General features: G+C 45.6%; 2 protein-coding genes across 2 annotated transcripts; one reads left to right on the top strand and one right to left on the bottom strand.

The window, feature by feature from the left end:
* The first annotated feature begins 290 nt into the window (after window positions 1-290).
* Window positions 291-4,208, top strand: stard5 (StAR related lipid transfer domain containing 5). The gene is made up of 6 exons (XM_076287353.1): window positions 291-788; window positions 950-999; window positions 1,183-1,315; window positions 1,616-1,733; window positions 2,254-2,347; window positions 2,746-4,208. The coding sequence occupies exons 1-6, from the start codon at window positions 699-701 to the stop codon at window positions 2,888-2,890; spliced, it is 630 nt and encodes a 209-aa protein (XP_076143468.1). The 5' UTR covers window positions 291-698; the 3' UTR covers window positions 2,891-4,208.
* Window positions 4,209-4,254: 46 nt separating this feature from the next.
* Window positions 4,255-22,581, bottom strand: il16 (interleukin 16). Its single transcript, XM_076287352.1, has 22 exons — window positions 22,460-22,581; window positions 18,430-18,950; window positions 17,162-17,295; window positions 16,919-17,051; window positions 16,117-16,236; window positions 15,759-15,843; window positions 15,249-15,397; window positions 14,550-14,660; window positions 14,147-14,261; window positions 13,742-13,815; window positions 13,158-13,386; window positions 12,692-12,809; window positions 12,448-12,580; window positions 12,224-12,311; window positions 11,121-11,650; window positions 9,929-10,040; window positions 8,276-9,650; window positions 7,557-7,722; window positions 6,138-6,239; window positions 5,782-6,037; window positions 5,470-5,598; window positions 4,255-5,240 (listed from the first exon to the last, which is right to left on the bottom strand). The coding sequence occupies exons 1-22, from the start codon at window positions 22,479-22,481 to the stop codon at window positions 5,053-5,055; spliced, it is 4,890 nt and encodes a 1,629-aa protein (XP_076143467.1). The 5' UTR covers window positions 22,482-22,581; the 3' UTR covers window positions 4,255-5,052.
* Window positions 22,582-26,342: the final 3,761 nt, after the last annotated feature.

Raw genomic sequence — 26,342 nt, forward strand, 5'->3', positions numbered from 1 at the left:
CAAATGGAGCACAGACAAAATTAATAAAAATGGCATTGTGTTTGCATGTTGCTTATCAAATTGTGCCTTAAAACATGAACAAAACGCTGTTTGGTTGACTAATAAAAACTGCGAGTCTGCAGAGAAAATGACTTCTGTAGATTACTGATGTAATAATTAATATTTTCAGATGGAAAATGTTCTCGTTCTACCAATGATCGTGAGAGTCGACAACGGCAGATGAACTACATATCCCAGCGTTCACTGAGCGAGGATGCTCGTCATATCAAGGAAGTGTTCATTCATTTTTTTGAACAGTTGAAATGTACCGATACCGCTCACTCAGCTGATGTATTTAGCTTTGTAGATAACCATTTACGCAACTAAAGGAGAACAAAGTTCGTTCTAATATTTGAAAGATATAGAATAATGAATCGATGATCACTCTGTTCGCCCGCTGAAGTGTTTCCAGTGTCGCAGAGATCTGTGCTCCAAACCAAACCTGTACCTTTGTCAACGCTAGCTATTTGCAGATAATGCAAATTATTCGTTGCTCTGATTTAAGGATGTTTAACATCTGTTTTAAGATTTATAGTGAATACTTGTGATTGCTTTGCTAAATGGTTTTTCAATCACCGATTGCTTTGAAGTTGAACATAGTGCAGTGTAGGTCAACTATTTACTGCTAGTTGGCTAGCAAAAATATTGTCTTTACAAACATGGAATATCAGGAAACTGCAAATACAGTTGCCGATCGCCTTCTTAGCTACAGCAAAGATCCATCTGGATGGAAAGTCTGTAAAAAATCGGTGAGTAGATTATTTTTATTTCTCGATTCCTGATATTATAAGGAGTTTGGTGACGTGTTATAGCGTGACATGACAGTGGTCCCCCTCCCCCCCTTGTTCCCACTTGCTGATGTGCATGACTGTATAGAACAGATAACTTACCCAGATTTGTTTTGATTTAGAATGATGTTGCTGTTTATTGGCGGCCATCAACAGAATTTCCTGGGAATGTGTAAGTTTTTATATTTCTACAAGTTTGTATTGAGCGTTTTAATATGAATATGTTCAAGGTTATGCAGTCTTCTGCATATTAGCCTACCCAAGAAGTAGGTCTCCTAATGTTGGCATGAATTGTGTGTAGAACACTGCTATTTGGATGCTACATAAAATTCAGCATATATAATGCTATCAATAGGTACAAAGGTGAGGGTGTCATTAATGCTTGCCCAGAGAAGGTGTGGGAGTGCTTGAAACCAGAGCCCAATGGCCTTCGTGTCAAGTGGGACAGCAATCTCAAGAGGTTTGAGCTGCTTGAACAAGTCACTGAGGTAAATCCCACCACAGCTCAGAGACGGCTGACCTTTTTTTCCTAAGTGCTTCAAATAACTCCTTTATTGTTACACCAATATGACAACAGGAGAGGTCAATGTAATGGCTGTGAAAATGTGAGTTGTAGTACCTTACCTCTTCCAGTAATTAAATGTTGCATATACATATCAAGTTACAAAAACAATAACGTTATTGCTCCATCACTATTGTTATAATACATAAACAAACTTAAAGAAGTTGCCTGCTTCACAACTGCACAGAACCCAGACAGTCTGCCCTGTTTCCCCACTCTGTCACAGGATGTCTCTGTCTGCAGAACTGTTACTCCTTCAGCAGCTATGGGTATTATATCACCACGAGACTTTGTAGATGTTATTTTAGTTAAGCAATACGAAGATGGCACCATAACTTCAAATGGTGCGTAATAAAGTTACTTTATTGTCTGATTTACATTTCTCTTCTTATGCTCTTTTGTTACAAGAAATTCTGTAAAAATGTTTAACATTCTATTCTTAACCATCCACAGTTGTTTTTTTTTTTTATCATATATCCTATGGGATGCATACCCTATAGCCTGTTGTACTGGTGTAGAAAATGTGTAAATACTTACAAGTATACATCAATGAGATAAAACAGGACATATTGTAGAGCGTAATCTTTTACATACCCTTGTTTTCTTTCCTGACTTTGATTTTTCAAGTTATTTATTTGTATACTGCACCACTCTGAACTGAATAATCCTCTCAAGCAAATGTTTTGGTTTCACATGATAAGGCGTCATGATCCCAGATCATTTTGAATGTAAATCCATTATCTAAACATAGCTGCCGCTGCCAGCCACCACTTCTGCTGTGCACAGTGCATGCATTCAGAACTGCCCACACTTGTCCGTCCGTTTGTCTGTCCCGTGTTCACGCTTTGCTTTCGATTCCTTCAGCCACCCACGTAGGACACCCTAGCTGTCCTCCTCAGGCTGGCTATGTCAGGGGCTTTAATCATCCATGTGGGTGCTTCTGCGCTCCCATCCCCGGGTGAGTGGAGCCTGAGTCACGGTTGCCTGTGCCGATTGACGGCTTTCTGTAGTTACAGGGAGCGGACAGTGAGGGTCAGCAGAGAGCCAGACACTAGTAGCATAGCATTAGATACTGATAAACACATTAGCATTGCTATTATACATGTACAAAGATATTTTGGCCTGGCTAATTATAGAAGTACCTTAAGGTTTTATTAGGATTTGAGCATGACATCATAATTGCACAGGTTATTTTAGATGTAGACAACACAGTCATTTTAGGGTTGAAAATATAAACACAGAGAAAGAGAGAAAGGAAAAGAGTTGTACTGATCGGTTGTGTGTGTGTGTGTGTGTGTGTGTGTGTGTGTGTGTGTGTGTGTGTGTGTGTGTGTGTGTGTGTCCTCTGCTCTACAGGGAACCAGGCAAAACCCAGCTCTTGAGCTTCTTCCAGACAGATCTGGGAGGCTTTCTTCCACGCTCTGTCGTGGACTCCTTTTTCCCGTCCAGTATGACTGAGTTCTACAGCAACCTCACGAAAGTGGTCAAGTCTCTGAAATAGCACAAGTAACTGCCATCCGTGAGGGAAAGCTGTCCACCCAACTGTTAGCCAGAGATTAGGAGACTTTTTAATGGTGCAAGCCTGAGAATATTTCCTAAAACAAGGATTTATTGTGTCTAGTAAGGGAAAATAATTTTGTTTTCACCAAGTCAGTATAAGAACAAATGTTACCTCTGACTTTGTACTAACCTATACACATTGACAAATGTTAGCAAAATGATGTACTGTAAAGCATGACATTTTTATTATTATTATTATTGTCAAGAATCTGGACCAGAACGGGATATGATTAATTTTCTTAGATAATTTTAACTGCACAAACTACACGATCCTTTACATTTCTTGTGTATAATGAAATCCATTCCTTTTTTATAGATAATGATTCATATATGTTGCAGGTAATGATTCCTATATGAGGCATGCTCATAAAGTCTACACAGGTTATATAAAGTGGGGGCTTAGCTCCACAAAACTTTAAAAAAATGAAATCCTCATATTTATCTGTTTGTTTCTGAATATGAACGGCATGATTCACACTACATCCTTATTGGTTCTTGTTTACATTTCAGAAATTATTGACAGAATTATGAAAGGGAAAAGGGAGCATAGTCGTAAACATTCTCCATGTTATTTGGAATTCTACTGTATGGCCAGTCATGTTGTTTGGCGTGTAACTAGACCCATCTGCTGAGTGTGACCTCTGCCATTTACACTGTGATCATTGGTTTTTACGTAAGGGAGCATGACTGTCTGACTTAGTCTGTGTGTGTCTGCACCAATCAATGTTGTGTACTGTATCGTCAGTGATATGCATGACCTCAAACACGGTTGCTCAAACACGGAAGAGCCATATGTTCAGATGATGGGTGTTAGCCTAGCCTAGCAATCCATCAATATTCTGTTACTGCCTGCTTTTTTTTTATAGTTGCTTTCTGTTGGGATTACTGTACCATGGCCTTGTTTTTGTGCCAAAAAAATGATATTTGTGTTGTTAGAGGTTGTTCTGTCTCAGTTTGTCTGTGGTCAGTCACCATATAATGTCCTCAGTGATTATAAGTTAATAATTATTATCCAATAGTCATTGGTTTGGTAGGTTTGCTATTTCAGTATGTGTTGAATGCTGTTTGATTCCTCCACATTGAAATCGGTTGCTGCTATGGAAAGTGACTTACATGTACTGTTTGTTAACTCGCTGGTACCTGAAAGAAACCATCAATTCACCTCTATTAATCACTCCTGAGATTTTTGTATTTCACCAGCATCAATAATAAAAACAAAACTACTATCCACCAAGAGTGGTAGTTTGAGTGATGGTGAAGGGCAGCTTGCTGTTTTTTTGTTGATATGAATTTACACTCAAGACAAAGGTTTGAGTCATTTTATTTGATTGCATCCATAAATCCAAACATTTAACAAGCTTTATTTTGCTATTTTGTTGGAATTTGGGCCAAAAAAAGAAAAGTAACAGTGCTGCGCAAAACACATAAGCTCACTCACACATGGGAAGAGTTGGTTATCAGACATATTCAGAAAAAATAACACATTTGATATCTTATATCAATAGGTCTGAGGCGCATCTTGAGGATGTTTGTTGAACCAATCACATGGTTAGATGTATCAGTCTTTGGTCTGAAATGTTTGAGTCATGGGTGAGCTTCATTGAGACTAATTTTGAAGACCTCATATTTCACAGGATCCAAATCATATCACAGTTGTGGCAGACTTCTATAATTAACATGTGATATTTAAGGCATTTTTAAACAAGGCAATTCGTAGTTCATGGTTAAATACATATATATTTTTTTCTTAATGTGCTGTACATAGTCTGTGCAAATCTCAGAATTAAAAATAGGTAAACCTGAAATTGATCAAGTTTCCAAATATCCCTGAACATGACACCTGAACAGTACAAAAGCCGTGTTAGCAGAGTACCTTGAAATGCACCATATATTAAAGTGCTTATGGCCACCCTTACCAGTTAGTGAAAAAAACATCCTCACACACTATAATCCCCTGTATGAGTGACCTAACTGGACAAACTGATCTAATATTTTTGAATGACCAAGTATGAATCTAGATTTCTGCTTTTTTTTTTATTTGCCTTTGTTGAGTGTATGAGTAAGTAGCCGTTATGAGTGCGGTGATGTGTTGGCTGGGTGTGGTCACTCTGCTGTCTCCTTCGCTCCGTCCTGCTCCTCTCGTTTCCGCCTGATGACGGTGGTGAAGGGCCCTTCTGGCAGACCCTTGATGAGGTTCCAGGCCTCAAAGCGCGTCAGGCCTTGCATACTCGAGCCTGCAATCTGCAACAGCTCATCCTGGACCTGCATCCCTCTTTGCGCGGCAGCACCACCTGTAGGTGAAAGCCAGTACTGTTAGCTAGACCCACCCTTTGTGCAGGCGTGGAGTTGTGTTATGCAATGTGTGAACACAACACATCACACGTCATGATGACAACTTTAGGTAGTTTCATAGATATACTGTACTGTAAAAATATTAAAAGTCGTACATTTTAGTTTACAGTGAAAAGAGCATTAAGCATATGTTTTTTGTAATATTTTGTATGACTGAAGTCTTCTCACCTGTAAAGACCCTACTGACGGTCAGAGGCCTGTCTCCATGGATGGAGCCCTTTCCTCCCTCCACACTGAATCCAACTCCGCCCGCATTCTTTTCCATCTCCATCGTCAGAACTTCACCTGTCTCATCCTCTAGTGAGCAGAAGAGAGAAGGGGAGAGAAAGAAAGTGTAAGAACTTTCCTCATAAAAGAGGGCTATATCTGCCCAAACAGAGCTTAGTATAGAGCTCTGTTCCTACGGTCTATATTTACTCAGACGAAGCCGTGCCGAGTGAGTGCAAAGATCCGGGAGTGGCTGCGCTTGCTGCAACTCACCCGTGAAGCAGTTCTCTGCGCCGCTGCTGCGGGAGTCATTAGCAGCACTACTGCTGGCTGCACCGGTGCCATCGCCGTCCCGGCTCTTACACACCACCACCACCGCCTGCCGGAGGCCTCGCGCTTGCCGCAGTGTCGCCGTGGCGTCGCAGTGGGTCACGTTCTTCAGCGTCTGCCCGTTGATTGACAGCACCTCGTCGCCCTTTTCGATGGTGCCCTCCTGTGCGGCCAGTCCAGCCGGGAACACGCGATGCACCTACACACACAAACACACACACCACACACACACACACTTTGATTTTGGTATGTTGCTTAACTGTAGTGGAGTGTGTGTGCTGAGCGGGTTTGTCACTCACTATTGTCGCCTTGTTCTCCAGGTCTATCCCACCAGCAATGCTAAAGCCGAGACCTGCTCCTTCCTCCTTGTGTAGGATCACCACGTGGATCTCCTCCAGTTGCTGCATGGAGACAGAATGAGGACACTCAGGATTCATAGGGATGTTTTCCTCAGCACTTTTCAGAGACCTACATGAGACTTTAGTCCATCTGACTCAGTTTAAATGAATATCCTGCAGGTGTGTGAATATTCTAATTCCATTACCAGTGTTTTAGAAGCAAAGCACATTGTTATATACTGTAACATGTCAGAGAATCATCTGTATTTTTATTGAGAGATTAGAGTTTTATTCCTTCAAAATAACAGCTGGCTTTGGGACGACGTACAGATGGCTCTGTGCAGCAGCAGAGGTTTGTGAGGGCCAGGGGGGGAAAGAGCATCTTCCCTTCGCACACACACACACACACACACACCAGACTGGCATTAACAGCTGTCTCTTCAACCGGCCCATCCCTATACCCATCCCTTACCCGCCCTGGCAGCGGACGGACAGCTGACGATTAGCCACCCCCCCCCATCCCACCCCTGTTTTAGCTCTGGTGCTGGGCATATGCTGTGCATGGTGTTGTTGTGGCTGACTGCACGCGTGCAGAGCAGTGGGATCTGTCAGGTTTCCTAATTGGAACAGAGGGTCGGGCTGAGACGCCTTTCAGAGTGAGCGCCTTCAGAGAGAGAGAGAGTGAGCGAGAGATGATGACACATCGAGTGCGGAAATATCTGCAGATGTTCTGTTTAGCTGCAGCCCAAGTGCTCCTCAGGGAGGGAGAGAGTGAGTGAGAGAGAATGAAAGAGAGAGAGAGAGAGGGGGGCGATTGCTGCATCGAGGCTGAGGTTTTTGATTACCGCACTGCACGGAAATGAAGGCAGAAACACAATACACGCAGTTTTTCTCCCCATCTCCCCGCCCTGAAAGCTTTTATTCCTGTAGGTAGCACGCACATATCCTCTCTGGCCAAGAGAGCTTTCAAATACCAGCTGCACTCTGTCTTCAGTGCTAATGGTCCCAGTAGTGACATAACCCAAGATGGTCTGGCTCCTGTGTCTACACCATGCCACAGCTTACACAATATTAAATAATAAAATGGCAGTTGGCTTTCCACCATGTTTCAGGGCAAACCGATAAACTGCAATGCCACATCAAGCAAAAGGGTTTCTGCAGGTGGCCCCCCCCCTCCACCCACACACACACCCACACACCACACAATGTAAGGCAGTAAATGTATGTGTTTATATACACATTTGTACATATACAAATAAAAAACATACTATTTAATGTGAAATGCACTGTATGGGGTGTATGTTTATTTTCTATTGTAGTATGTCTATGCCTTATAATTACAACGACTTTGTAAAGAGTAACATGAGAGAGCAGGTTTACTTTCAGAGTGTCGTCGTCCAGAGCCTTGACCTCGTCAATCATCCGGTCTAGCTCCTCCTGGGGGATGGCGGAGATCATGGACTGAGCACAGGCGGAGGAGGCTGAGGTCTCACCTGGGCCGTCCTCAACCAACCGCCCGATGGTGCATTCTCTGAGCTCAGCCAGGCTGGAAGTCCAACACAAGAGACAGAGTGAGATCTTCAAACAGACCTTTGACTTACAGTCAGTGCAGTCCGCCCCCCCCCTCTCTACCTGACATGGGAACATGCTGGGAACAATTTGGTCTGCGTGTTCAAAGCATTCCACTTAAGATGGTTGCAGTTGTTCTTGGTGCCCGTTTTCTCAACTGGCAAAGCTTTGTTCTGTCTAGATAACAGATAAGTTGCTGGCATTCAGCTGTCCGTACACGGAACAGGAACTACAGATAAACCATCTGTTTATTTTTACTGACAGTGCAAGAACTGCGTTTCCTCTCGGTGCTTTATGTAAAAGTCACAAAAAAGCATCCCCCATAGAGGCTTGCCTCTGGCCTTAAACTTAAAAGAGTTGGACGTGGATCTTGATCTCATTTACCTCAGCAGTATCTCAGTATGATTTATGCAGTGATAAACCCTGTGCATTGACTTGAAAGAGACACATGCCTTTTGCACCATTTGTTAAACACAATCTTATCTCGTAAGTGTCATATGGAAACATTAACCATATATATTCATGCGTACCTCACAGAGAATCCCTTCTCAGTGCCGTCAGCTGCGGGCAATAGGGGCCCCTTGTCTGTGGAAGTATTCTCTTGGTCTTCAGACTCGGGTATCAATGAAGCATGAGTAGGCCAAGGGTTACCGGTCCTGACGCAGGGTGACTGAGGCAGGGACTGCATGGACCGCATCAGGGCATGGGACACCTGGTTGCTGAAGGACAGGATCTTCCCCAGGTTCTCCCCATCCAGGCCCCTGCTCCCGGTCGCCTCTGGAGATAGGGAGGGGGTAAGGGGTAAGCTCCGAGTCCTCAGGCTGGCCTGGTGAGCTGCATCGCCCTCGGATGCTGAGGGTTTGTCAGACAGGGTGCCCTTTGAGCTGCTGGCTCTCCTGGGGCAGTGAGTCGGAGTGGACGACTCTGCAGGGGAGGCTGCTTCCTGGTCTGCTGCCTCGGAAGTGGTTGCCTCATCTGCAGGACTGCTGGAAGGCTCCTCGGTGGGCTCCTGATCCAGTGTAGTTTCACTGACCTCTGGTTCTGTGTCCTTCGAAAGATCCTCAGAGGACTCCGTGTTCTTTGAAAGATCCCCAGCGGCCTCTGTGTCCTTTGAAAGATCTTCAGCAGCCTCTGTGTCCTTTGAAAGGTCCTCAGCCACCTCTGTGTCCTCTGAGTCCTCAGGTGGCTGTTCGGAAGCAACCTCGGTGGGCAGTTCGAGAGCAACCTCTGTGGTGACCGTAGAGGGGACTTCTGGGGTGATGGTAGAGGCAAATTCTGGGGTGACGGTAGAAGGCTGTGTCTCCTCTTTATCGACAATGTTTTTCAAAGCCGTTTGGCTCCTTCCTGTGTTATTTGCGTCAGAGGTGCGACTCTGGCGTGTACTTCTCTCAGAGGGAGAAACTGGTGTTGAGGCAGCCACTTTTCTGCTACCCCGCTCAGGCCCCTCTGCGCCGGAGAACGTCTCAAAAGAGTGGATCCTCTGTTTGATTGATGAGTTTGATGGAGTAGAGCGTAAATTTACACCGAATGTCCTGCTAACACTTGGGCTCTTCTTCTCTGTTGGTTTCAGCGGTTCCGAGGTAAGCTGCCCGTTCTTCTTCAGGCTTTTGCGGAACCACGTTGGCTTTGGGGCCACAGGGGGGCCCTTTTTGCCACTGGGGGACTCCTCTGGCTTGGCTGTGGTCTCTAGCTCGGTGACGCCATTGGTGTCTGCCATTTCCATCAGTTCTGTCTCCGCGTTGTCGGCCATGGTGGTGGTGGGGGTGGGGCTGGGCTGGTTCTCTGGACTGTCTGAAAGCCTGACCCAGGGGTCCTGCAGCTGGTCTGGGGTCGCCTCCACACGGGCCTGCCGTCTCAGGGCCACCCGCCGGTGGTGGCAGCAAATGTGGGTGGGTGACTCTGTACCTGAGTAGGAGCAACGCAGGATTAACATCCTATTTGCATGTTTTGATTACCAATAGTATCAAATAATGGACAGTCGTTTCACTACTTGATGCAGTTTACTGACTAGAAGATTGGAATCCTTGTCTGCTTAAATTTTGAAGGTCAAAATTTTAGGTGTCAAAAGCATGCAACATTATGTATGCTGTGCGTAGTATGGTACAATTGTTATATATAAAAAAATCTCAATTCAATGTGGAAAATGTCCATTTGGCTAGCAACCTATATGGTAATGTTCCTACCTGTTTCTCCTGGTAGGCTCTCGTCTTGGTTGGAGGACTCGATCACATCACAAGTGTCTCGGAATGAATTACTGAGAGCTGTTTTACTTCCCCCTGAGTGCTCGCTGGTTTCCTGTAACACAAACAGGAAACAAGAACGATCTTGTCACATTCGCGCAGACCACAAAAGGTGTAGTAATGCAGCAGTCTAGCTTAGTGTCGACATGCATCACAGACACAAACTCAATACAAAGCACATCAACATGCTTTTGAAGCCCAGCAACAGAACAAAGTAATACCTGCCATCCCACTCAGTTCACCAACATCACTTTAACTCATACTCATTACCAACATCACTTTAACTTAACTGACATTTAACAGGATAACAAACACATCAGGCCATAACTCCAGCTGTCAGTCCAAAAGACATAGTCGTGCAACAAACATCATCCATTCAACAACATTGTGATGTGAACATACGTTTTTAAACACTAGCCTTGAAATCTTTACCAAAGCCTTGTATATTCTGCAGAAAAACTTCAAGCATGTGGACAGAAGACAGAAATACATCAGCGGTTATTTCTATGGGTCTATGACTTCTAAGCAACCTAATATGCAGAATGTAGTGTAGAAATAGTGCTATGCAGTGGAGGGTCTGCAATAAGGCAGTTCGAAAGATGCAGACACAGAGAATGCAAACACAGAGGACGCATAGTGTGAAGCAACATGTGATTGAAACTGTTTTGCACTGCGGTGAACCCGCTAAAACTGCCAACCTATTAAATACACCCTCTGTCAGTGAGAAACCATATAAGGGAAACGGTTTTTCAAATAGGCCTTCTTCCTTTTTTCACATACATGGGTTACTGTGTGAATGGAGAAATCACCCACATGTTCTATCACAGGTTACTGTGGACAGTGTAGCCCAAGCTAAAGTGAAATGCCCTTTAAATTAGCAGTCTTGGTTATTTTCTGTGCACGCTGAATAAATATATTATGAATGTTTTGTAATGTTCTGTGCCTACTGTTCATAATGGTTATGAACCAGCAGAAGCCTTTTCCATTCAGGAAATGTACTCAAAATGTATTAAGTCTACGTGTTCCTGACAAATATACCATGTTGAATGCTGATATGTTAATTTCTGTTGCTGCATGTGAGTTATTAACTGTTCCTGACCTGTTTGAAGGCTCGTTATGACTGTTCTGTGCATACCTGACAGCCGGCGGCCGAGGGCAGCAGATCCTGCTCTTTGACAGGCGAACCCCGGCTGGACCCGCTTGTGTCGGTCAGCGTCTCCTCACTGGTCACGTCTTCCTGTCTGCAGTACCTCTTAGGTGGGGCCAGGGGTCTGCGCTTGGACCCCCTCGAGCTCCCAATGACCACATCAAGTGGCTGCTGACACGCAAAGTTCGCTGGAGAGTTGTAAGGCACGTTGTAGTCATCATCGCTGTACGTGGGAGATAGTCGGTTACTGGATAAAACCTCCGGCCTGGGAATGGTGGTGGCGACAGCAGCAGCAGTGGTCATGGACACGTCCATGCTGTGGACGCGAGCCACGGGGTCGGTGTGCTGCTGGGGCAGGGTCCCGCCCGCCGGGCCGCACCGCTGGCTGTAGGCGCCCTCGCTGCAGGAGCGGGTCATGACCTTCTGGGCCCGCCGAGCGGTCAGCTGACTGAAGGTTCGCTCCGGACACCTCTCGCACTTCTGCTTCCCGTGGGGGCAGGGGTCCTGACACTTTAGGCCTGCAAACAGGAGACAGAGACAGGAAGTTGAGGACCTCTCGACAACGCAGGGACAGGAAGTACCAGTAGGGCCTTTTTATGGGTTTTATTCTGATCTTAAGTCAGTTACAGCAGCCTTTACTTTTGAAAATGAGAAAATAAAATATAGCACACAATTTAGGAGGGGCTAGAAGAAAGGGAAGAAATATCGTCAGTGCTTCACATTGGTTTATGATTATGAAATGTATTCAAACTTCTTGCCAACTACCACTCGGTGTTCATTAAGTGGAACAAAGTGCAGTATTACTTTGATATGAATCTGTGAGTTTTGAAATTGTGCTATGGCCAAGAACAGAGAAAAGGGCAGAAATGTTGCTTTAAAAAATCACTGCCAGTTTAGAATGGATAATGTTCACACTGCAGTGGTTATATGGGTTAAATAATACTGTGATTAGAGACAGTCTCTCTCTCTCTCTCTCTCTTTCTCTCTCTCTCCTTCTCTCTCCTTCTCTCTCTCTTGCCGTTTCTCTCTCTTCCTACCACTGTCTCCCTCTACTTCAACGCCTCTTTTTGTGTTTATAATCATGACATTACCCTCCATGCTCCAGTGGCTCTTGTCTTTTTTCAGCTTGCTGTTTTCCACAGCTTGCGCAATCGCCTCATTCAGCTGCTGCTCAGAGACCTGTAGACACAGAGCAGAGTAGAATTAAACGCAGTCAGGGGCTGGTCTACAGTCAGTCTGGGTTGTCTGAGAAGAGGCTCTTGAGCCGGAGAGGAGGCTGTGCCTGTGCCGACGAGTGTGAGTTCACGGTACGTACGTTTGGGTCGGGGTGGCGACTGATGATGACCTGAACTGGGCCTGGGTTACACTGGCTCAGAACCGTGTAGACGTCGTTCAGCGTCATGTTGCAGACCACCGTGTCGTTGATCTCCATAATCTCATCTCCGCATCTGAACGACAGACCATGGAGAGAGAGAGAGAGAGAGAGAGAGAGAGGGGTTTGAGAGGCAGAGTGGTGCGCCTGAGCAGATGCAGTTAGCTGGTGTGTCTGCGTCCCTCACCTGAGACGGCTGTCCATATGGGCCACAGAACCAGGGGACAGTGTGTGGATGTAGATCCCTGGGCAGCCCTCGGCAGAGGGCACACAGCATAGCCCGATACCCAGCCCCACACCAACCTCTGGAACACACACACATACGCTTTGTCAGTTGACAATTTTGTTATTTTGTGCAGACATTACACATAAGCACAATGTCAATGTGCAAAAAAGGTATTAAGTAAATGTAAAGATACTAGCCCCATATAATTTAAATTTGAATTTAGTGAACGTTTAATTGGAAGAGAGCATGCTTCAGTGTAGGCTTAACGAGTCTTTTTTACAAATAATTCAAATATATTGTAGCTACCAACAAACCAGGACTGACCATTTCTACAGCCCTGGCCTCGCCCCACTAGCTATCGCTCTGGACGCTACACTACAGAGGGCCTCTGTGCGCCCCCTGGGCCAGCTGGGCTGGCTGTCCGTACCCTTCTGCAGCGTGATCTCCATCATGATGCGGTCGCGCGGCTTGGCCGGCGGCGGGTTGCCGGGCGGCAGCGTGTAGTCGCTCATGTCGGCGCTGACCCGGCTGATGGCCGTGCTGGAGCTGAGGGAGCGCGAGCGGCACAGCTGGGCGACCTGAGCCTGGCTGCTGGACAGGGCCCCCACTCGCAGGCTGGTGCGCACCACCAGCGTCAACAGACCCTTCTTTATTTGCTGCGCAGGAAGAAGAGAGAGGGGAGGTGAGCCAGGGAGAGGGAGAGAGGGGAGAGAGAGAGGGGGGGGGGAGAGAGAGAGAGAGAGAGAGAGAGGGGGGGGGAGAGAGAGAGAGAGAGAGAAGAGGAGACTGTGTGAGAGCCTCTCACTCTAACCCAAGTCTGGCAACAGAGTCTCTCTATTTCAGCACCTGGGCTATACTAATAAATAGTGTGTATGCTGTTCACAGTGATACAATATAGACCTTTTTTTCAGAGTACAGTTTCCAGCAATTGCATCAATACTTCCATACTTAATCTGAATATTCATTATATACATAGCATAACAGACATGGTGTTTTGCAGCTTGGCCTCACTTTGAATCTCTGTAATGCTTCCTCATGGGTCAGTCCATGTAGAGATTCTCCATTCAGTTCCAGAATCTCATCCCCTGCAGAACATGCGAAACGGAACACAATAAGCGTACTGTGGCTAACGCACAGTGGCTGACCCCTCTTCATTCTGTTATTCCAGTTACGTGCTTTACCACCTGATTCATAACTAAGTACCCCAAATAACCCCATTAGACCACTAGTCCATGACCAGAGAAAACAGAAAAACTTTGTGTGTGCGCGTGTGTGTGTGTGTGTGTGTTCACGTGTGTGTGTGTATGCTCGCATGTATGTGTTTGCGTGTGCGTGTTAGCATGTGTGGTGTGTTTGTGTGTGTATGTGTAGATGGGAGAGATATGAACTAATGGGGATGTTTTTCTTGTGTTGTACCTTCTTGAAGTCTTCCGTCTGCGGCTGCGGCTCCTCCAGGGAAAATGGTTTTGACGTAGATGCCCATTGGCCCATACATGCTGTCTCTGCCCCCAACGATGCTGAAGCCCAGCCCCTGGATAGCCGGTAGAAAGGGTCAGTTATATAGCTGCCACAATTTAAGGTTATCAAACAGTCCCAAAGCTATCACAGAAAAGTAGTTCACTTCACTGATCTTACTTCAAGTTCATATGTGGCACTTAAAGAGTTAATCTTTGGTACCTCTTTACAACCTTAATTGCCCCCCTTTTGTGAGGTTAAGTATACTTTTCTCAAACTGGTTTTTGCAAGCTTATAAACTGTAAACAGAACCCTATGCTACTGAAATCAGCTCTGTTGAAATGGAACACAGTGGTGTCGTTACCTTGCCATGACCCTTCATAAGCACAATGTTGCAGATGATGAAAGCTTGGACACTGCTGCTGGAGTGGACAAGGTGTGCTGAACTCAGGGAGCGAGATGGCTTGGAGACAGCCTTCAAACAGACAGGTCAGGAACAGAATTACATTTTACATTTATTTATTTAGCAAACACTTTTATCCTTATCAACTTACATAATATGTCAATTATATTACAAGGGCCATTCTCCCCAGAACAACTCGGGGTTAAGGGTCATTGTGCCTTGCTCAAGTCACTGGTGGAAGCCAGGAATTGAACCCACAACTTTTCAGGTTACTGCATGCTACACTAGCACCGCCCCAGCCAATAACTCACATCCAGCAATAAAAGTGTATGAACATACCAGCATTCAACATAGCACGTTTGTGAGGTACACAGAGAGTTAATACATTTTGAGTACATTTCCTGAATGGAAAAGGCTTCTGCTGGTACTTCAGCATCTGTTCTTATGGCCCTGAACTTCCCACAAGAAGCCATTACGTAATTAGGACATAATCACATCAGGGTGCATGAAATTACTGAGAGAAGACAATGGCCAGATCTGTGTTTTGTTCTGTTGCTGGGACGTTATTGGATTTTGTCATCGGCACATGATCTGTTGCTCTGCTGCTAGAACGATGCTCCAGTTCAAGACCCAGAGCCAATGCAGATGTTGTTGGCTCACCTGTGACGCTCCGTGTGGGAATTCTAACTGTTGGGAAAGAGACTTCCTGTTCCCGTACAATCCGGCCCCTGCATGAGGGTGACTCCGATACAGCTCCGGCGTCTTCATGATGATGGCATCCAAGTCTCCGATCCAGTAAGGGTGCACACCTAACACAGTAACGGGTAACGGCAATAACACAAGCATGCGTGTTAGAAATGACACTGAGCAGTGCTCATCAGTGACTCTGTGAGATGGGACTGTGAAAGACCATCTGCAGGACCACCATGATGGCAGTGGGCGGGTTTGGCTGCGCCTCTTAGGGCACGCGGTGCATGTTGTGATCTCCAGGTCCCTCTGAATGTGATGAATCAGTGAATGCCATGCGAATGAGAGTCTTGTCTTGTTTGTGGCCGGTTCTCCTTCTGCATTTGTTGTGGTTTGTTTTTTTCCTTGTTTGTAATACTCTAGTGTGTACTACATTATGGTGTAGGTGTACGTCACTGGCAGAATCAGAGTGCGTGCTCTTACTGGCGGTTTGGCCTGGCGAGGTTTGGTCTGTGGTCTCAGTCTCGAAGCTCTTCCCACTGTCCTCTGTGACCTCTACGATGGGAATCTGGTCGCCATTGAACAACAAAGTCATTCTCACAACAAAACAACGGGTGATTTACTCACAACACTTGAGGACTTGAATGCATTGTAAATTAAACGGTTACATTTCGTCCAGATTTTTTTTTTCCTTTTGCAGTATTTCATGTAAGCAGAAAAGGCCATCCATCATGGCATGGAATCATATGAAACCTCGAGATGTGCCCTCATTAGTTTATAGCCAAGGAGACCTGTGTCTCGTTTGGTAATTAAGAAGATGGATGGAGCTGAGGATACCCACCCTATGGTTGCTGGGTCCCACCGCTTCCTTGTCTCCATAGCTGAGGCTGGACTGAGCGTCTGCAGGATTAGCTGAGGCCGTGGCATGTAAGCTGCCGTTGGTCGAAGGAGGAACATCCTGCTGTAGACAAATACATTTGAATGTCAGAATGCTTCCGCTCACAGCAGTGTCTGTCAGTTTATCCACTGTCTGTTCTTGCAGTCATAACCCCCTGGATAAAGTTGAGCAGTATAACATAGATCTAAATCAGAAACAATAGTGGCCTTCTGTAAGGCGATATTTGCATATTCTTCTTTTAAGCTTTCTGAAGGAAAGTCTTGACTAAATAAATAGTTGTTGACTAGTTTGCTGTTGTGAAATGGAGGCAGTCAGAGCAAACAGAGTGGTAAGGTCAAGCATTAATGTTTCAAATCAGTCTTCTGTAGTTGGCTGCATGCTTTGCCTCAATAAACAACACCATTCCAATTTTTTTCAAGATCTGCCGTTTCTGCATAATTTCATAAGCACATTTTATATATAAACAGCCATGTGTTTTCTAAAATGTGCTCATGAAATTATGCATAAACGGCAGATTTGGGTTGTTGTTTGCGCTCTTGGTCTATTTTCCACTCCCTTTTGACAACAGAGAGTTTGTTTTGAACATTCCCTTCTGTAATGAAGCCCCCATTCATTGCATATCGTGTGGGAAGCAAGCGTCTCCCCTTGCCTGCTGGTTCTCTATGTTGTTGTTTTTTTTCTGTCGGGGGTCTGGTTGGATTGCTGGGGAAGTGGGAGGGAATGTACTGCTGAGAGCAGCCCTTACATCAGTGGAGCTCTTTATGTGAACAGCGGTCAGCGCCAGCTCCCTCCCAGCTTCTTCCCTTGTCTGTGCAAGGCCATTTATGATCTGCCCATTAAACGGGGCCAGCTTGATCCCAGGTTCAACGCTACGGTCCCTGGGGGTCAGAGGAGAGGAAACAATCAGCTCCATTAGTTCACTTTACATAGGCTGCTGTGCTGCAGTGGGCTCTTGTTCTCCTCAAAAGTGCCAGTGTGTGACCTTTACCTGAGTCGGTCCTCGCTGGCGCGCGCCTGGCAAACACTGAGGTCTTTGTCGAGCGTGCGGTGCCTGTTATCACCCGTCTGAGGTCCCAGACCCTCCTCTCCAGTCGCGACACACATTCTCCAGATACTGCTCTCCTGTTTCAATAAAGGCATCCTGGTGTGAAACACAAGGGCTCTCCTATTTTAGGTCATAAAGAGTCGGCTTTATGACCAAATGAAGACCTTAAGCAGACCTTTTGGCAGCTGAAAATGTATATGGCAGAAGTACTTTACTAGCCTATGGGTGGATATTATCAGTAATACTATGCTTGAGTAACAACTATTGTAAAGAATTGATCACTGAAAAGTAATAACATGACAAAAGAGAGCTTTATTCAACTCTGACACTAAAAGACAGCATCTGGCTAAATCAATATCATTCACTGATTCCAGCACAATTTCTCAACAGATGTTAGACAATGTTGCCTCTTTGAGACAGAACAACTAGTACAACTGTGGGGCTCTGCTGTGTCTCTCAATAGCCACGCTGGCGTTTTGGCTGCCGCCTCTGCCTGTGACACACACACCCACACACACACCCACACACACACACACACACACACACAGATACACACACACACCACAAACACACACTGAGTGCAAAATGTGCTATCGGCATATCAAGCAGATTTCCAATGGGCCTTAGCCACAGACCTGCTGCTTGGCAGGATCTGGTGGCCATGACATCACTGGAATGTCTTATGAGACCTGCGCACGTCGCAGTGAGCTCTCCCTCCGCATCCAAACAAAAACCTCTTTTGTGTAAATCAAATGAGTGCAGAGCAACCCCTCATGTTGAGGACATGTGATCGTGATTCAGTTTACAGGACAGCGCCACAACATCGCCACACAGACCGGGTAGAGGACACAAACTTCTGCAAGTTACTGCCTCTGTTTCGCATTAGTAGTGTAGCAATCGGCTGCACACAGACTTAAAATGTTGTTTCAAACACAAGGCGGTGTTTCAACATTTCATCAACATATCTGGTCTCTTTTGGTTCTGGGGTGTAAAAAACACTGCAGACAGCTGCACAGCAGAAGCTCCAAATAACTGCTTCCAGCCATTCATCAAAAAACAAATAAAAAAATCACATCACCCCTGTGGAAACATTGCATTGTTGTTTTGTTTTTAGTTTGAGGTAAATGCTTACTTGACATGTCCATAGCAGTTTATACTGACAGGAGTAACCAATCATGTGCAGTACAACTTAGTAAAAATGTCAGCCATACCTTTATGGAGAAGGACCTTCTCATGCTCTTCTTGCTGTCCTCTGCTCTGTGCTGTGCTATATGCAAACGCGCCTGTTGGGTGGTGGTGGTGGTGGTGGTGGGTTTGGCTGTGATGGTGGTGCTTGGAATGAGGATGAACTCCGGGCAGTGCGGCGCTCCATCCTCAGGCTTCCCCCAGGTCCTCTCCCTGTCCGCCTCCCACGCCGTCTCGCTGTACCTCTCGTCCGGGCTGGAGCCCTCGTCGCTCGTCTTGGAGTTGCAGAGGATGAGCGAGCGCGACAGGATGGCCAGCTTCTTGGAGCGGTGTCCTGCCCTCCCCAGGCCGGCCCCGTGGTGGGCCCCCCCGCCTCGGAGCTCCATCCTCCGGGCCGCGCTGCTGGCCGCCGCCTTGCGCCGGTGCGGATGCTGGTGGTAGTGCTGATGGAGATGATGGAGGGTGTATCTGGGAGGCACGTCCGCCGCCGCCGTGGACGACGATGATGGGCTCCTGCCGGACTGCAGGGCTAATGGATGAGGACGCTCTGTAGAGCAATTAGAAAATTCAGTTAGGAGAGCACGCCGCGCAGGGCAGGGCTGGGCTAGAGCTGCATCTGCCTGCCTGCCTGCCTGCCTGTGTCATAAGTGTTCAGAGAGAAAGTGCCGAGGCTGTGGCCAGATAAGAGCTCTTTTCTTCCCTCGGCCAACCGGCCCATCACCTCATGACTTGCTCCTCGGCCCTGAAAGGTCTGCAGTCAGCCACGGCGCTGCAGAGTTCCCTCACGTGGCTCCCAGAGCTCCAGAAATATCTCAGGCAGACACACCAGCTAAACATACTGATGTCATGTTATAGAGGAAGCGTGACAGTAATGTTTTCTAAGAAATACATAATGCATTACATTTTTTCGAAGAAATCTGAGAATCTATTCAAGGCAAAGTCAACTTTTTGGTTGGGAGCCCAGAAGCACATTGTTTGAAAGGATGCTGTCTTTTGCATTATTGATGATAGACTTTATGCGGAGTGCTACCTAATTCATAGAACCTTTTAAAGGGTTCTGAGAGAATGCTGCATTAATTGAGCTGCTTTGTGCTATTAGGGAGTTTGACCATGAAGTTCACCAACAGTTTAGAACCTGTCATTTTAACTGCATTTTTGTACGGCCTTCCCGCTACTAACTCCAACAAGGACAAGTCAAGAAAGCATCCCCATTTCCTGGTCTCAGTATTCAATGTATATTTTTTGCAGTGCCACGTGTATTCTGGCTACTGTAATCCACCAGCAATGCAGTTAAGAGTCTTTAGGCGGCCAGGATATACATTAAGGCTCTTAAATGGGAACGTAAATGTTCCTACATAACAGAGTGCAGCTCAAATGTAATGGTGTGTGACACATTCTCAACTCCACTTTCTCCGAGACTCAGCTTTGAACTGTATAGCTTGCAAGAATGTCAAATCTGATACAGTGCTGAGGGAGAGGGAGGGGGGAGGAGGAGGGGGGGGGGGCACTCAGAACCCCCCCCCCCCCCCCCAAACACCTCACATGCTGCCTGTCTTCATGGGAAATGTCTCATTATCCCCATTCTCTGTCCCAGTGTGCATATGAAAATTGAAAGACTGCTTCCTGACTTGAGTGTCCCCCACCATCCCCAGCACAAAGAAAGAGGAATATTATGACAGACCCAACCACCGGCCGCCACATTTTGTCAGCACCACAGCAGAACTCCCTACTTGCATGTCCTGCCCAGTGTTTGGACTGGCAGATGATCATGCTCTCTCTCTCTCTCTCTCTCTCTCTCTCTCTCTCTCACACTCTTTCGCTCTCTCTTTCTCTCTCTCTGACTTCAAATGCTACACAAACACTCCTGTGTTCTGAGAATAATGTAACACGCTGGTGCGCTTTAAGTTACGTGTCTGTGGGGAGCCCCACAATCCAGCCTCATTAGCCACACAGATGTAAATCTAGTGGACACATGGCTGCACCACCACTGCGCGGCCCACACCAGGGCTGTAGATAGGTGGGGGTGAGCCCTCTAAGTGCATTAGCGGTGGGGTTGAGTACATGGTGGAGGTGTGGAAGTGATTTCTGTTGGGACATTAGCACTGAGCCTATAGCTGACTGAGCTCTGGCAGCAGCTAGCACCTCAGATCCATTTGCCAAATGTGTTGTTCATGGTATAGTTTCAGCTGGGCAAGGATCACAATTTCTGCTCACTTAACATTCTGTGGTGACTGCTGAAGTGTGTGTTTGTGTCCATTTTTATTTTGTTTTCCAACAGGCTCTTGTGTCAAAACAAGTGCTTGGCTAATACGGTATGAAATGATCTGAGAACTGTTTCGGGAAATTTTACATTAAATGAATGAGAATTCCTAAACCTTCCAAACCTGTGTCTGTAAAGTTTCTGACCATCCCCAGTTTATTTTTAAGCTGGGAACCAGCTTTAGTTTTACGTAATGACTTCTGCCGACCTTTTATGTGCTGGATTCATTTATGCCCTGTGCTCTGACTCTGACTTTCCCTTCAAGTACGCCTCTAATATTGAGGTAATGGCACACAGCAGTAATATTGTTTTGTTTAAAAACTTTGGAGTCAGAAAAGAGTGTGGGGGAGAGAGAGAGCGAGAGAGAGAGGTGGGGGAGGATGAGAGAGAGAGAGAGAGAGAGAGAGAAAGAGACTGTAAGCATTACACAAAAGACACATTTACTGCCTTTAGCTGCAGTGATGATGAGTTGGCACAGGGGCAGGACATCAAACAGAGCTCCAGCCTGGGAGAGGGACATGGCCCACCCCTCCCCAGGGCTCAGAGACCGTCGCTGGCTGTTTGCTGTGTATAAGTTGGTCTTTCCACTGGAGGAGGCCATGTTTTCAGATTAAGAGACGCATCCTGTTTAAAGGAGACCATGCCAATGTGTGAACTGAGTCTGGCCCTCAGCAGCTCGTCAGAGGCCCGCTGGCTACTGCAAGCCTCTCCCCGGTGCCAGGGTTCGTGTCATGGTTCTTCGAGGAGAGGGAACATCATGTAGCTTCCAGGGGAAGGAGCGTGATGAGTTGCTAATGAGTTACTGCCATCTTCTGATTTCATTTCATAATCTGGATGTTGTTTGGTTGCTGGACGCCTTGCTTTTGTTTATGCGCACATGTTTTCCATCAAATGGCAAAATTGCTTCTGGCAACTCCTGTGCCTCTTGATCAGGAAAAGGAAAGGACTTTTATCTTTTTTTTATTTTTGTAATTTTCTCAGACATCTACCTGAGTGCAGCCATTTTCCATGATCTTGTTTTACCCAAGATCCACCTGTCTAGTGCTGCAATCTAGTGCTGCAATTGGTCACCTTACTCCATAGAGATGTTTACACTGTGCATTTAAATCCCTCTAAACCAACATACATAAATAATCCATGTTTACTGAATCCTTTACAGTGCTGGCAAAGCTGTGAACTTTGACTCAAACTGAAGATAAGACTATTTTCTTCACCAACTACTGAGAGGATGGTGCATTACAGTGGAATATTTTGACCATGTTATGGTAATGATAATTCTGTCTGTCCGATGTATCAACAACACACACACACACACACACACACACACACACACACACACACACACACACAACCTCCAGCAGCAACAGCCTGCTTTAATTATGATAAATAAAGATTCCCCATTGTTTTACTGTCTCTCTGAGTATGATAGCCTACTAATAACTACAAACTACTGTGACCACACTAACAAAGGTCAGAATGTTCCTTAATGTTTACATGAAGATGTGCTAACAGTATGAAGGTATAACAGAGTTGGCCTGAGACTGGTCCACTGATCTCCAAATATTATTATATGTAAGAAATCAATAGTTAAATTCTACTTGAATATTATGTAATGTAATGTCACGTGACATAATTTATCACTGAGGCTGTAAAATGTGGCGTCTTTGATAAAAAGTCCCCTAATAAAAAATCACTTTGTTATTTTGAATGGTTTCTCTGCAAATATTTCTTAATGGAATACAAACAAACGTTAAATGGTAAACTAACGCAGATCTAATGAAAGGCAAATTACTTACCGAAACTGATCATTTCTCTCATCTTAATATCCACTCATGCCAAAGATAGCTGTTTCAACAGCCTCCCAGTCTTCACCTTGAGACAGTATCCAGTCCAGTCGGAGAAATTCAGTGTAAAGGTGATGAAGGTGTTTCTTTCTGTCAAGTCCCCTTAGATGGCCACAGCAGCAGAGGCTCTCAGCGCCTTAGATTGGGCCATTTGTAACTACCGCCCACCCTCTCTCTCTCTCTCTCTCTCCCTCCCCTGCACCCTGTAGCACACAAGACCTCTCTCAAGCTCGGCCACCGAATCACAGCCCCTTCCTGTCCTACCCAGAGGAGAGGAGAGAGGGAGGGAGAGAGGGAAAAAAAGAAAAACAGAAACTTTCCCTGGGAGTATATGACCTCACACCTACTCTGTCGTTTTACAATGCTGTTAGTCTTTCTCTGTGTGCCACCAGCCAGTGTGCCACCAGCCTTTTTCCAACAAGTGCTGAATATTGGATGCAGTCTTCTCTCTTGATGTATTTAAATAGTGTTTTGGTCTGCATGAGGACTGTACTGTGACTTCAGCACATCATTTAGCTTACATTTACATGCATATGAATGTGAATATGTTTTGTTGTCTTTAGTATAAAATTATGCAGTTTTTTGCTATTCATGTAATATTTAATAGGTAGATAGGTAGGAATGTGAAGGACAAGCTAACGCACCTGTAATTTCTACCACCCAAGCTATTGTGTCTGTCTGCTTGATAGATTTCTCACTAGTCGTTGCCCTAAACTTTACAAATGCATTACAAACCAACTAAAGTAGACTTCCTTGTAGAAATCATTATTACTATCATTATGAATAAATTATTTGAAATAGAAAAGTCCCTAAAAGGTTCCGCTTAGAAACAGTTTCAGCTTAAGAGCTGGGAAAACATATCAGTCTCACGAAAACAAACTGAAAAACTTTTTTCACATGACAGTATACCTGTGAAACTTGAGACATAAACATCCATCTTCTACTGTACAATGTGTAGCCTATTTTTGGAATGCTGTTTGGTGTCATTGAAAGTGGCCTATATATAAGGAAGATCACCTTTGCACTCTATGTGCATAGTCGCCTCTTTCCCCTGCCTGAAAGTCTCTTCTATGGCTGACTGCATCAACCAGTAGCCACCCCCTCCCTCCCCACGCTGCCATATAAGTGGTCCCTCTGAGATCATGAACAGACCCAGTGTTGCTCTGGCCAGGCCCCCGTGGCTGTTTATTTATGTGGTCCGAGTGGATGCAGCCTCCCCCAGGCCACAGGCCGGGGATTAAAGGGGCTGCTGGCGGATTTTCCCCCCCTGATTAATCTAGGCCTCGGCGGTCACAGAGAGCTCCTCAGTGGAGCGCCCTGCGCGCTCCACTGCACCCTGTCCTCACTGCTGTGTGGGCACTCGCTCGCTCGATCGCTCGCTCGCTGCTACCGCAGCCGCTGCTGCGTATGAATCAGTGGCCAGACAGGGATCTCCTAAACCAACAGAGACAGCACAGAGGCTGGATTGAGGCCGCTGCCACCACACATGCGCCCACCCACCCAACGCAATCACCTCCCCCAACACACCCACATACACACGTGGATATGCATACACATATCCAATGCACACGAATACACTAAACACAAACACATGCACACACACATTCGTAATATATTGGGCCCACTTTACTTGGCAACTTCTTATGAAGCCATTTGATATTCCTTTTGGCTGGTGCCATTCGATAGTCATGGGGTCGTTATCTGTATCTTCTGCACCATGGCCTGAAAACTCTCCACATCCTCCTATAACAATCTCTCAACCCTTCCAGTCCTCCCATGAAAGAGGTCCTTTCTTCATCAGAAGAGACACACATACACAGATTTCCCTCACAAACAGAGCCAAAAAGTTCAGGATAATGGATCACATTTGTATTATATATACAATACATTCCAGGAAAGTGAAAGTATTGCCAAGAACGGAACAGAATCCAGATGTGTTTTTTGACATTTTTTTCAACCACCTGTCTTTATTTGTTATTTTGGGGTATGTTTTTTATTGGGGAATCTTACATGTCAATTTATCATATTATAAAAGAATGACTCACAGAAATGTATGTACACCACAAAGCCACGAGTCAGTATTTTTGCGTTAGTAAAGTAAGGGTATGTCTCCCTCTAGTGGTGATGACCTCTAACAACTCAACTCAAAATCCAATGACGACAAGAAATTTGTTGACACACAAGTTATTTCATGTACACTGTCAATTATGTTTTTCATGTCTGAGGCCTTTTGTTGCTTCTGAGGCATATGTTGCATTTAACTCTTCCCTCTCCAATCAGACACCAAAGAATGAATGCAACTAACCAGCGCAAAAGCACTGAGTGACCAGAGGAAAGGCATAAACACATGGTTTTACAGTGTGTGGACGTAAAGGCCATCCAAAGAAAAGAGTAATAAAAATGGTATTGACTCCAGAGCAATTTTCTGGAGAGCTTTATATTTTTAGGTTCAATTTAGTTTGATCACCGCCATGTCCTACCTGGTGCATAGCAGCCTCTTTCCCCCATAAAGGTCTTGTCTATATGGCCGGCAGCAGTAACCAGACAAAGGGCAGTGCCTGAACCCCTCATTTTTACTCTCAGTCCTAATCTGCTGTGTACAGGTAATACATAATTCCACATTCAGAAATACTTCGATGTTCAGTAAACCACATTCATCATTAAGTACTCCGAAAAATAACAGTTTGTTTATTCCACATTACTAGTGGATGTGTTCAGTAGATCACCAACAGGTGGCGCTCTCTCTCTCATCTCTGTGTTGAAGTTCAGATGCATTACTTTTCCCTTTGACCTGAAAAGACAGAAACAGAACTCTGGCAGAGGAGAGCGTACCACCAGTCTCGTTCCAAAACACTGGTGGAGAACAATGAAAAACAAAGGAACTGAGAATGAAAATAAATAAATCATCACTGTAAGTCTTTCAACCACATTCACAAAATCATTGCAAAAGTTGAACATCTCCAAGAGAAATTGTGTCCTACGCTTCACCTCGCAAAGCAAGGGATAATGGGTCATTTTGCCTGGCGTCTAAGTGCCTGTCTAATGATCTCATTCTACAAGAAGTTTTAGAATCCCCGTTCACTGAAATAATTCAGCCATATGGCAACAGAGAGAGCGAGAGGGAGAGAGAGAGAAAGAGTGAGAGAGAGAAAGAGAGAGAGAGAATGGGGGGTGGGCCACATGAAAAGGTGCTATCTTCTGTTCTGACTGAGTTCTTGAGGAGCATGCTCAGTAGAGGCAGGATATGGGAGAGACTGGCTCAGCTCTGTGTGTCTGTTGAGGAAATGGGCCACACCTTACCGAGAGAGAAAGAGAAGAGGAGGGGGTGGGGGGCACAACATCCCCTGTAAACAGGCCAAAAGGAAGGCTGTGCACTCCAACTGGCCTGCTCGTGAAACAACCCCTCAGTCGAAGAGTGCCATCCCACTTCCAGCAGTCTGTTCACTGCATGTAATATTTTTAAACAATAACACCCTCTGCCACCGGTTCCTCCCTGATGGAGTCAAGGGTGAACGACGCAGAGAGAAGCTATAACATCTACACACAAGGAGTCCTTCAACTTGTCAGTCACACTTTTGAAATGAACGTTATGTGATCAGTGAATAAAGTGCAAGTTGTGCCTCTATCGGGTTTCTATCCAATATACCCAGACCCAGACCAAACGTCTGAGGAGATGTCTTGGCACTGCAGGGCGCAGTTCAGTCACGGGGCCTATTTATCTCTGTTCTAAACAATGAGCAATGAATCTGTGAAATATCACACTTCTGTGCACGTCTGTAAATACAGCTCTCCTGGAATCCGACCAGCAGCGCGAGGTCTCCTCAGAGTGCACTCG

This window comes from Alosa pseudoharengus, unplaced genomic scaffold (genome assembly GCF_046254945.1).
Source record: "Alosa pseudoharengus isolate Yale_2024_CS ecotype anadromous, Long Island Sound unplaced genomic scaffold, YU_APseudo_1.1 YU_APseudo_1.1_scf_16, whole genome shotgun sequence".
Taxonomy (NCBI): Eukaryota; Metazoa; Chordata; class Actinopteri; order Clupeiformes; family Clupeidae; genus Alosa; species Alosa pseudoharengus.

Coding starts and splice junctions, on each gene's coding strand:
- stard5 (XM_076287353.1), top strand. CDS start 699: ATGGAATATCAGGAAACTGCAAATACAGTTGCCGATCGCCTTCTTAGC. Junction 1,316..1,615: donor TGCTTGAACAAGTCACTGAG/GTAAATCCCACC, acceptor ACTCTGTCACAG/GATGTCTCTGTCTGCAGAAC. Junction 1,734..2,253: donor TGGCACCATAACTTCAAATG/GTGCGTAATAAA, acceptor CGATTCCTTCAG/CCACCCACGTAGGACACCCT.
- il16 (XM_076287352.1), bottom strand. CDS start 22,481: ATGAGAGAAATGATCAGTTTCG. Junction 15,398..15,758: donor CTCGCCAGGCCAAACCGCCA/GTAAGAGCACGC, acceptor TTACTGTGTTAG/GTGTGCACCCTTACTGGATC. Junction 14,262..14,549: donor TTATGAAGGGTCATGGCAAG/GTAACGACACCA, acceptor CCGGCTATCCAG/GGGCTGGGCTTCAGCATCGT.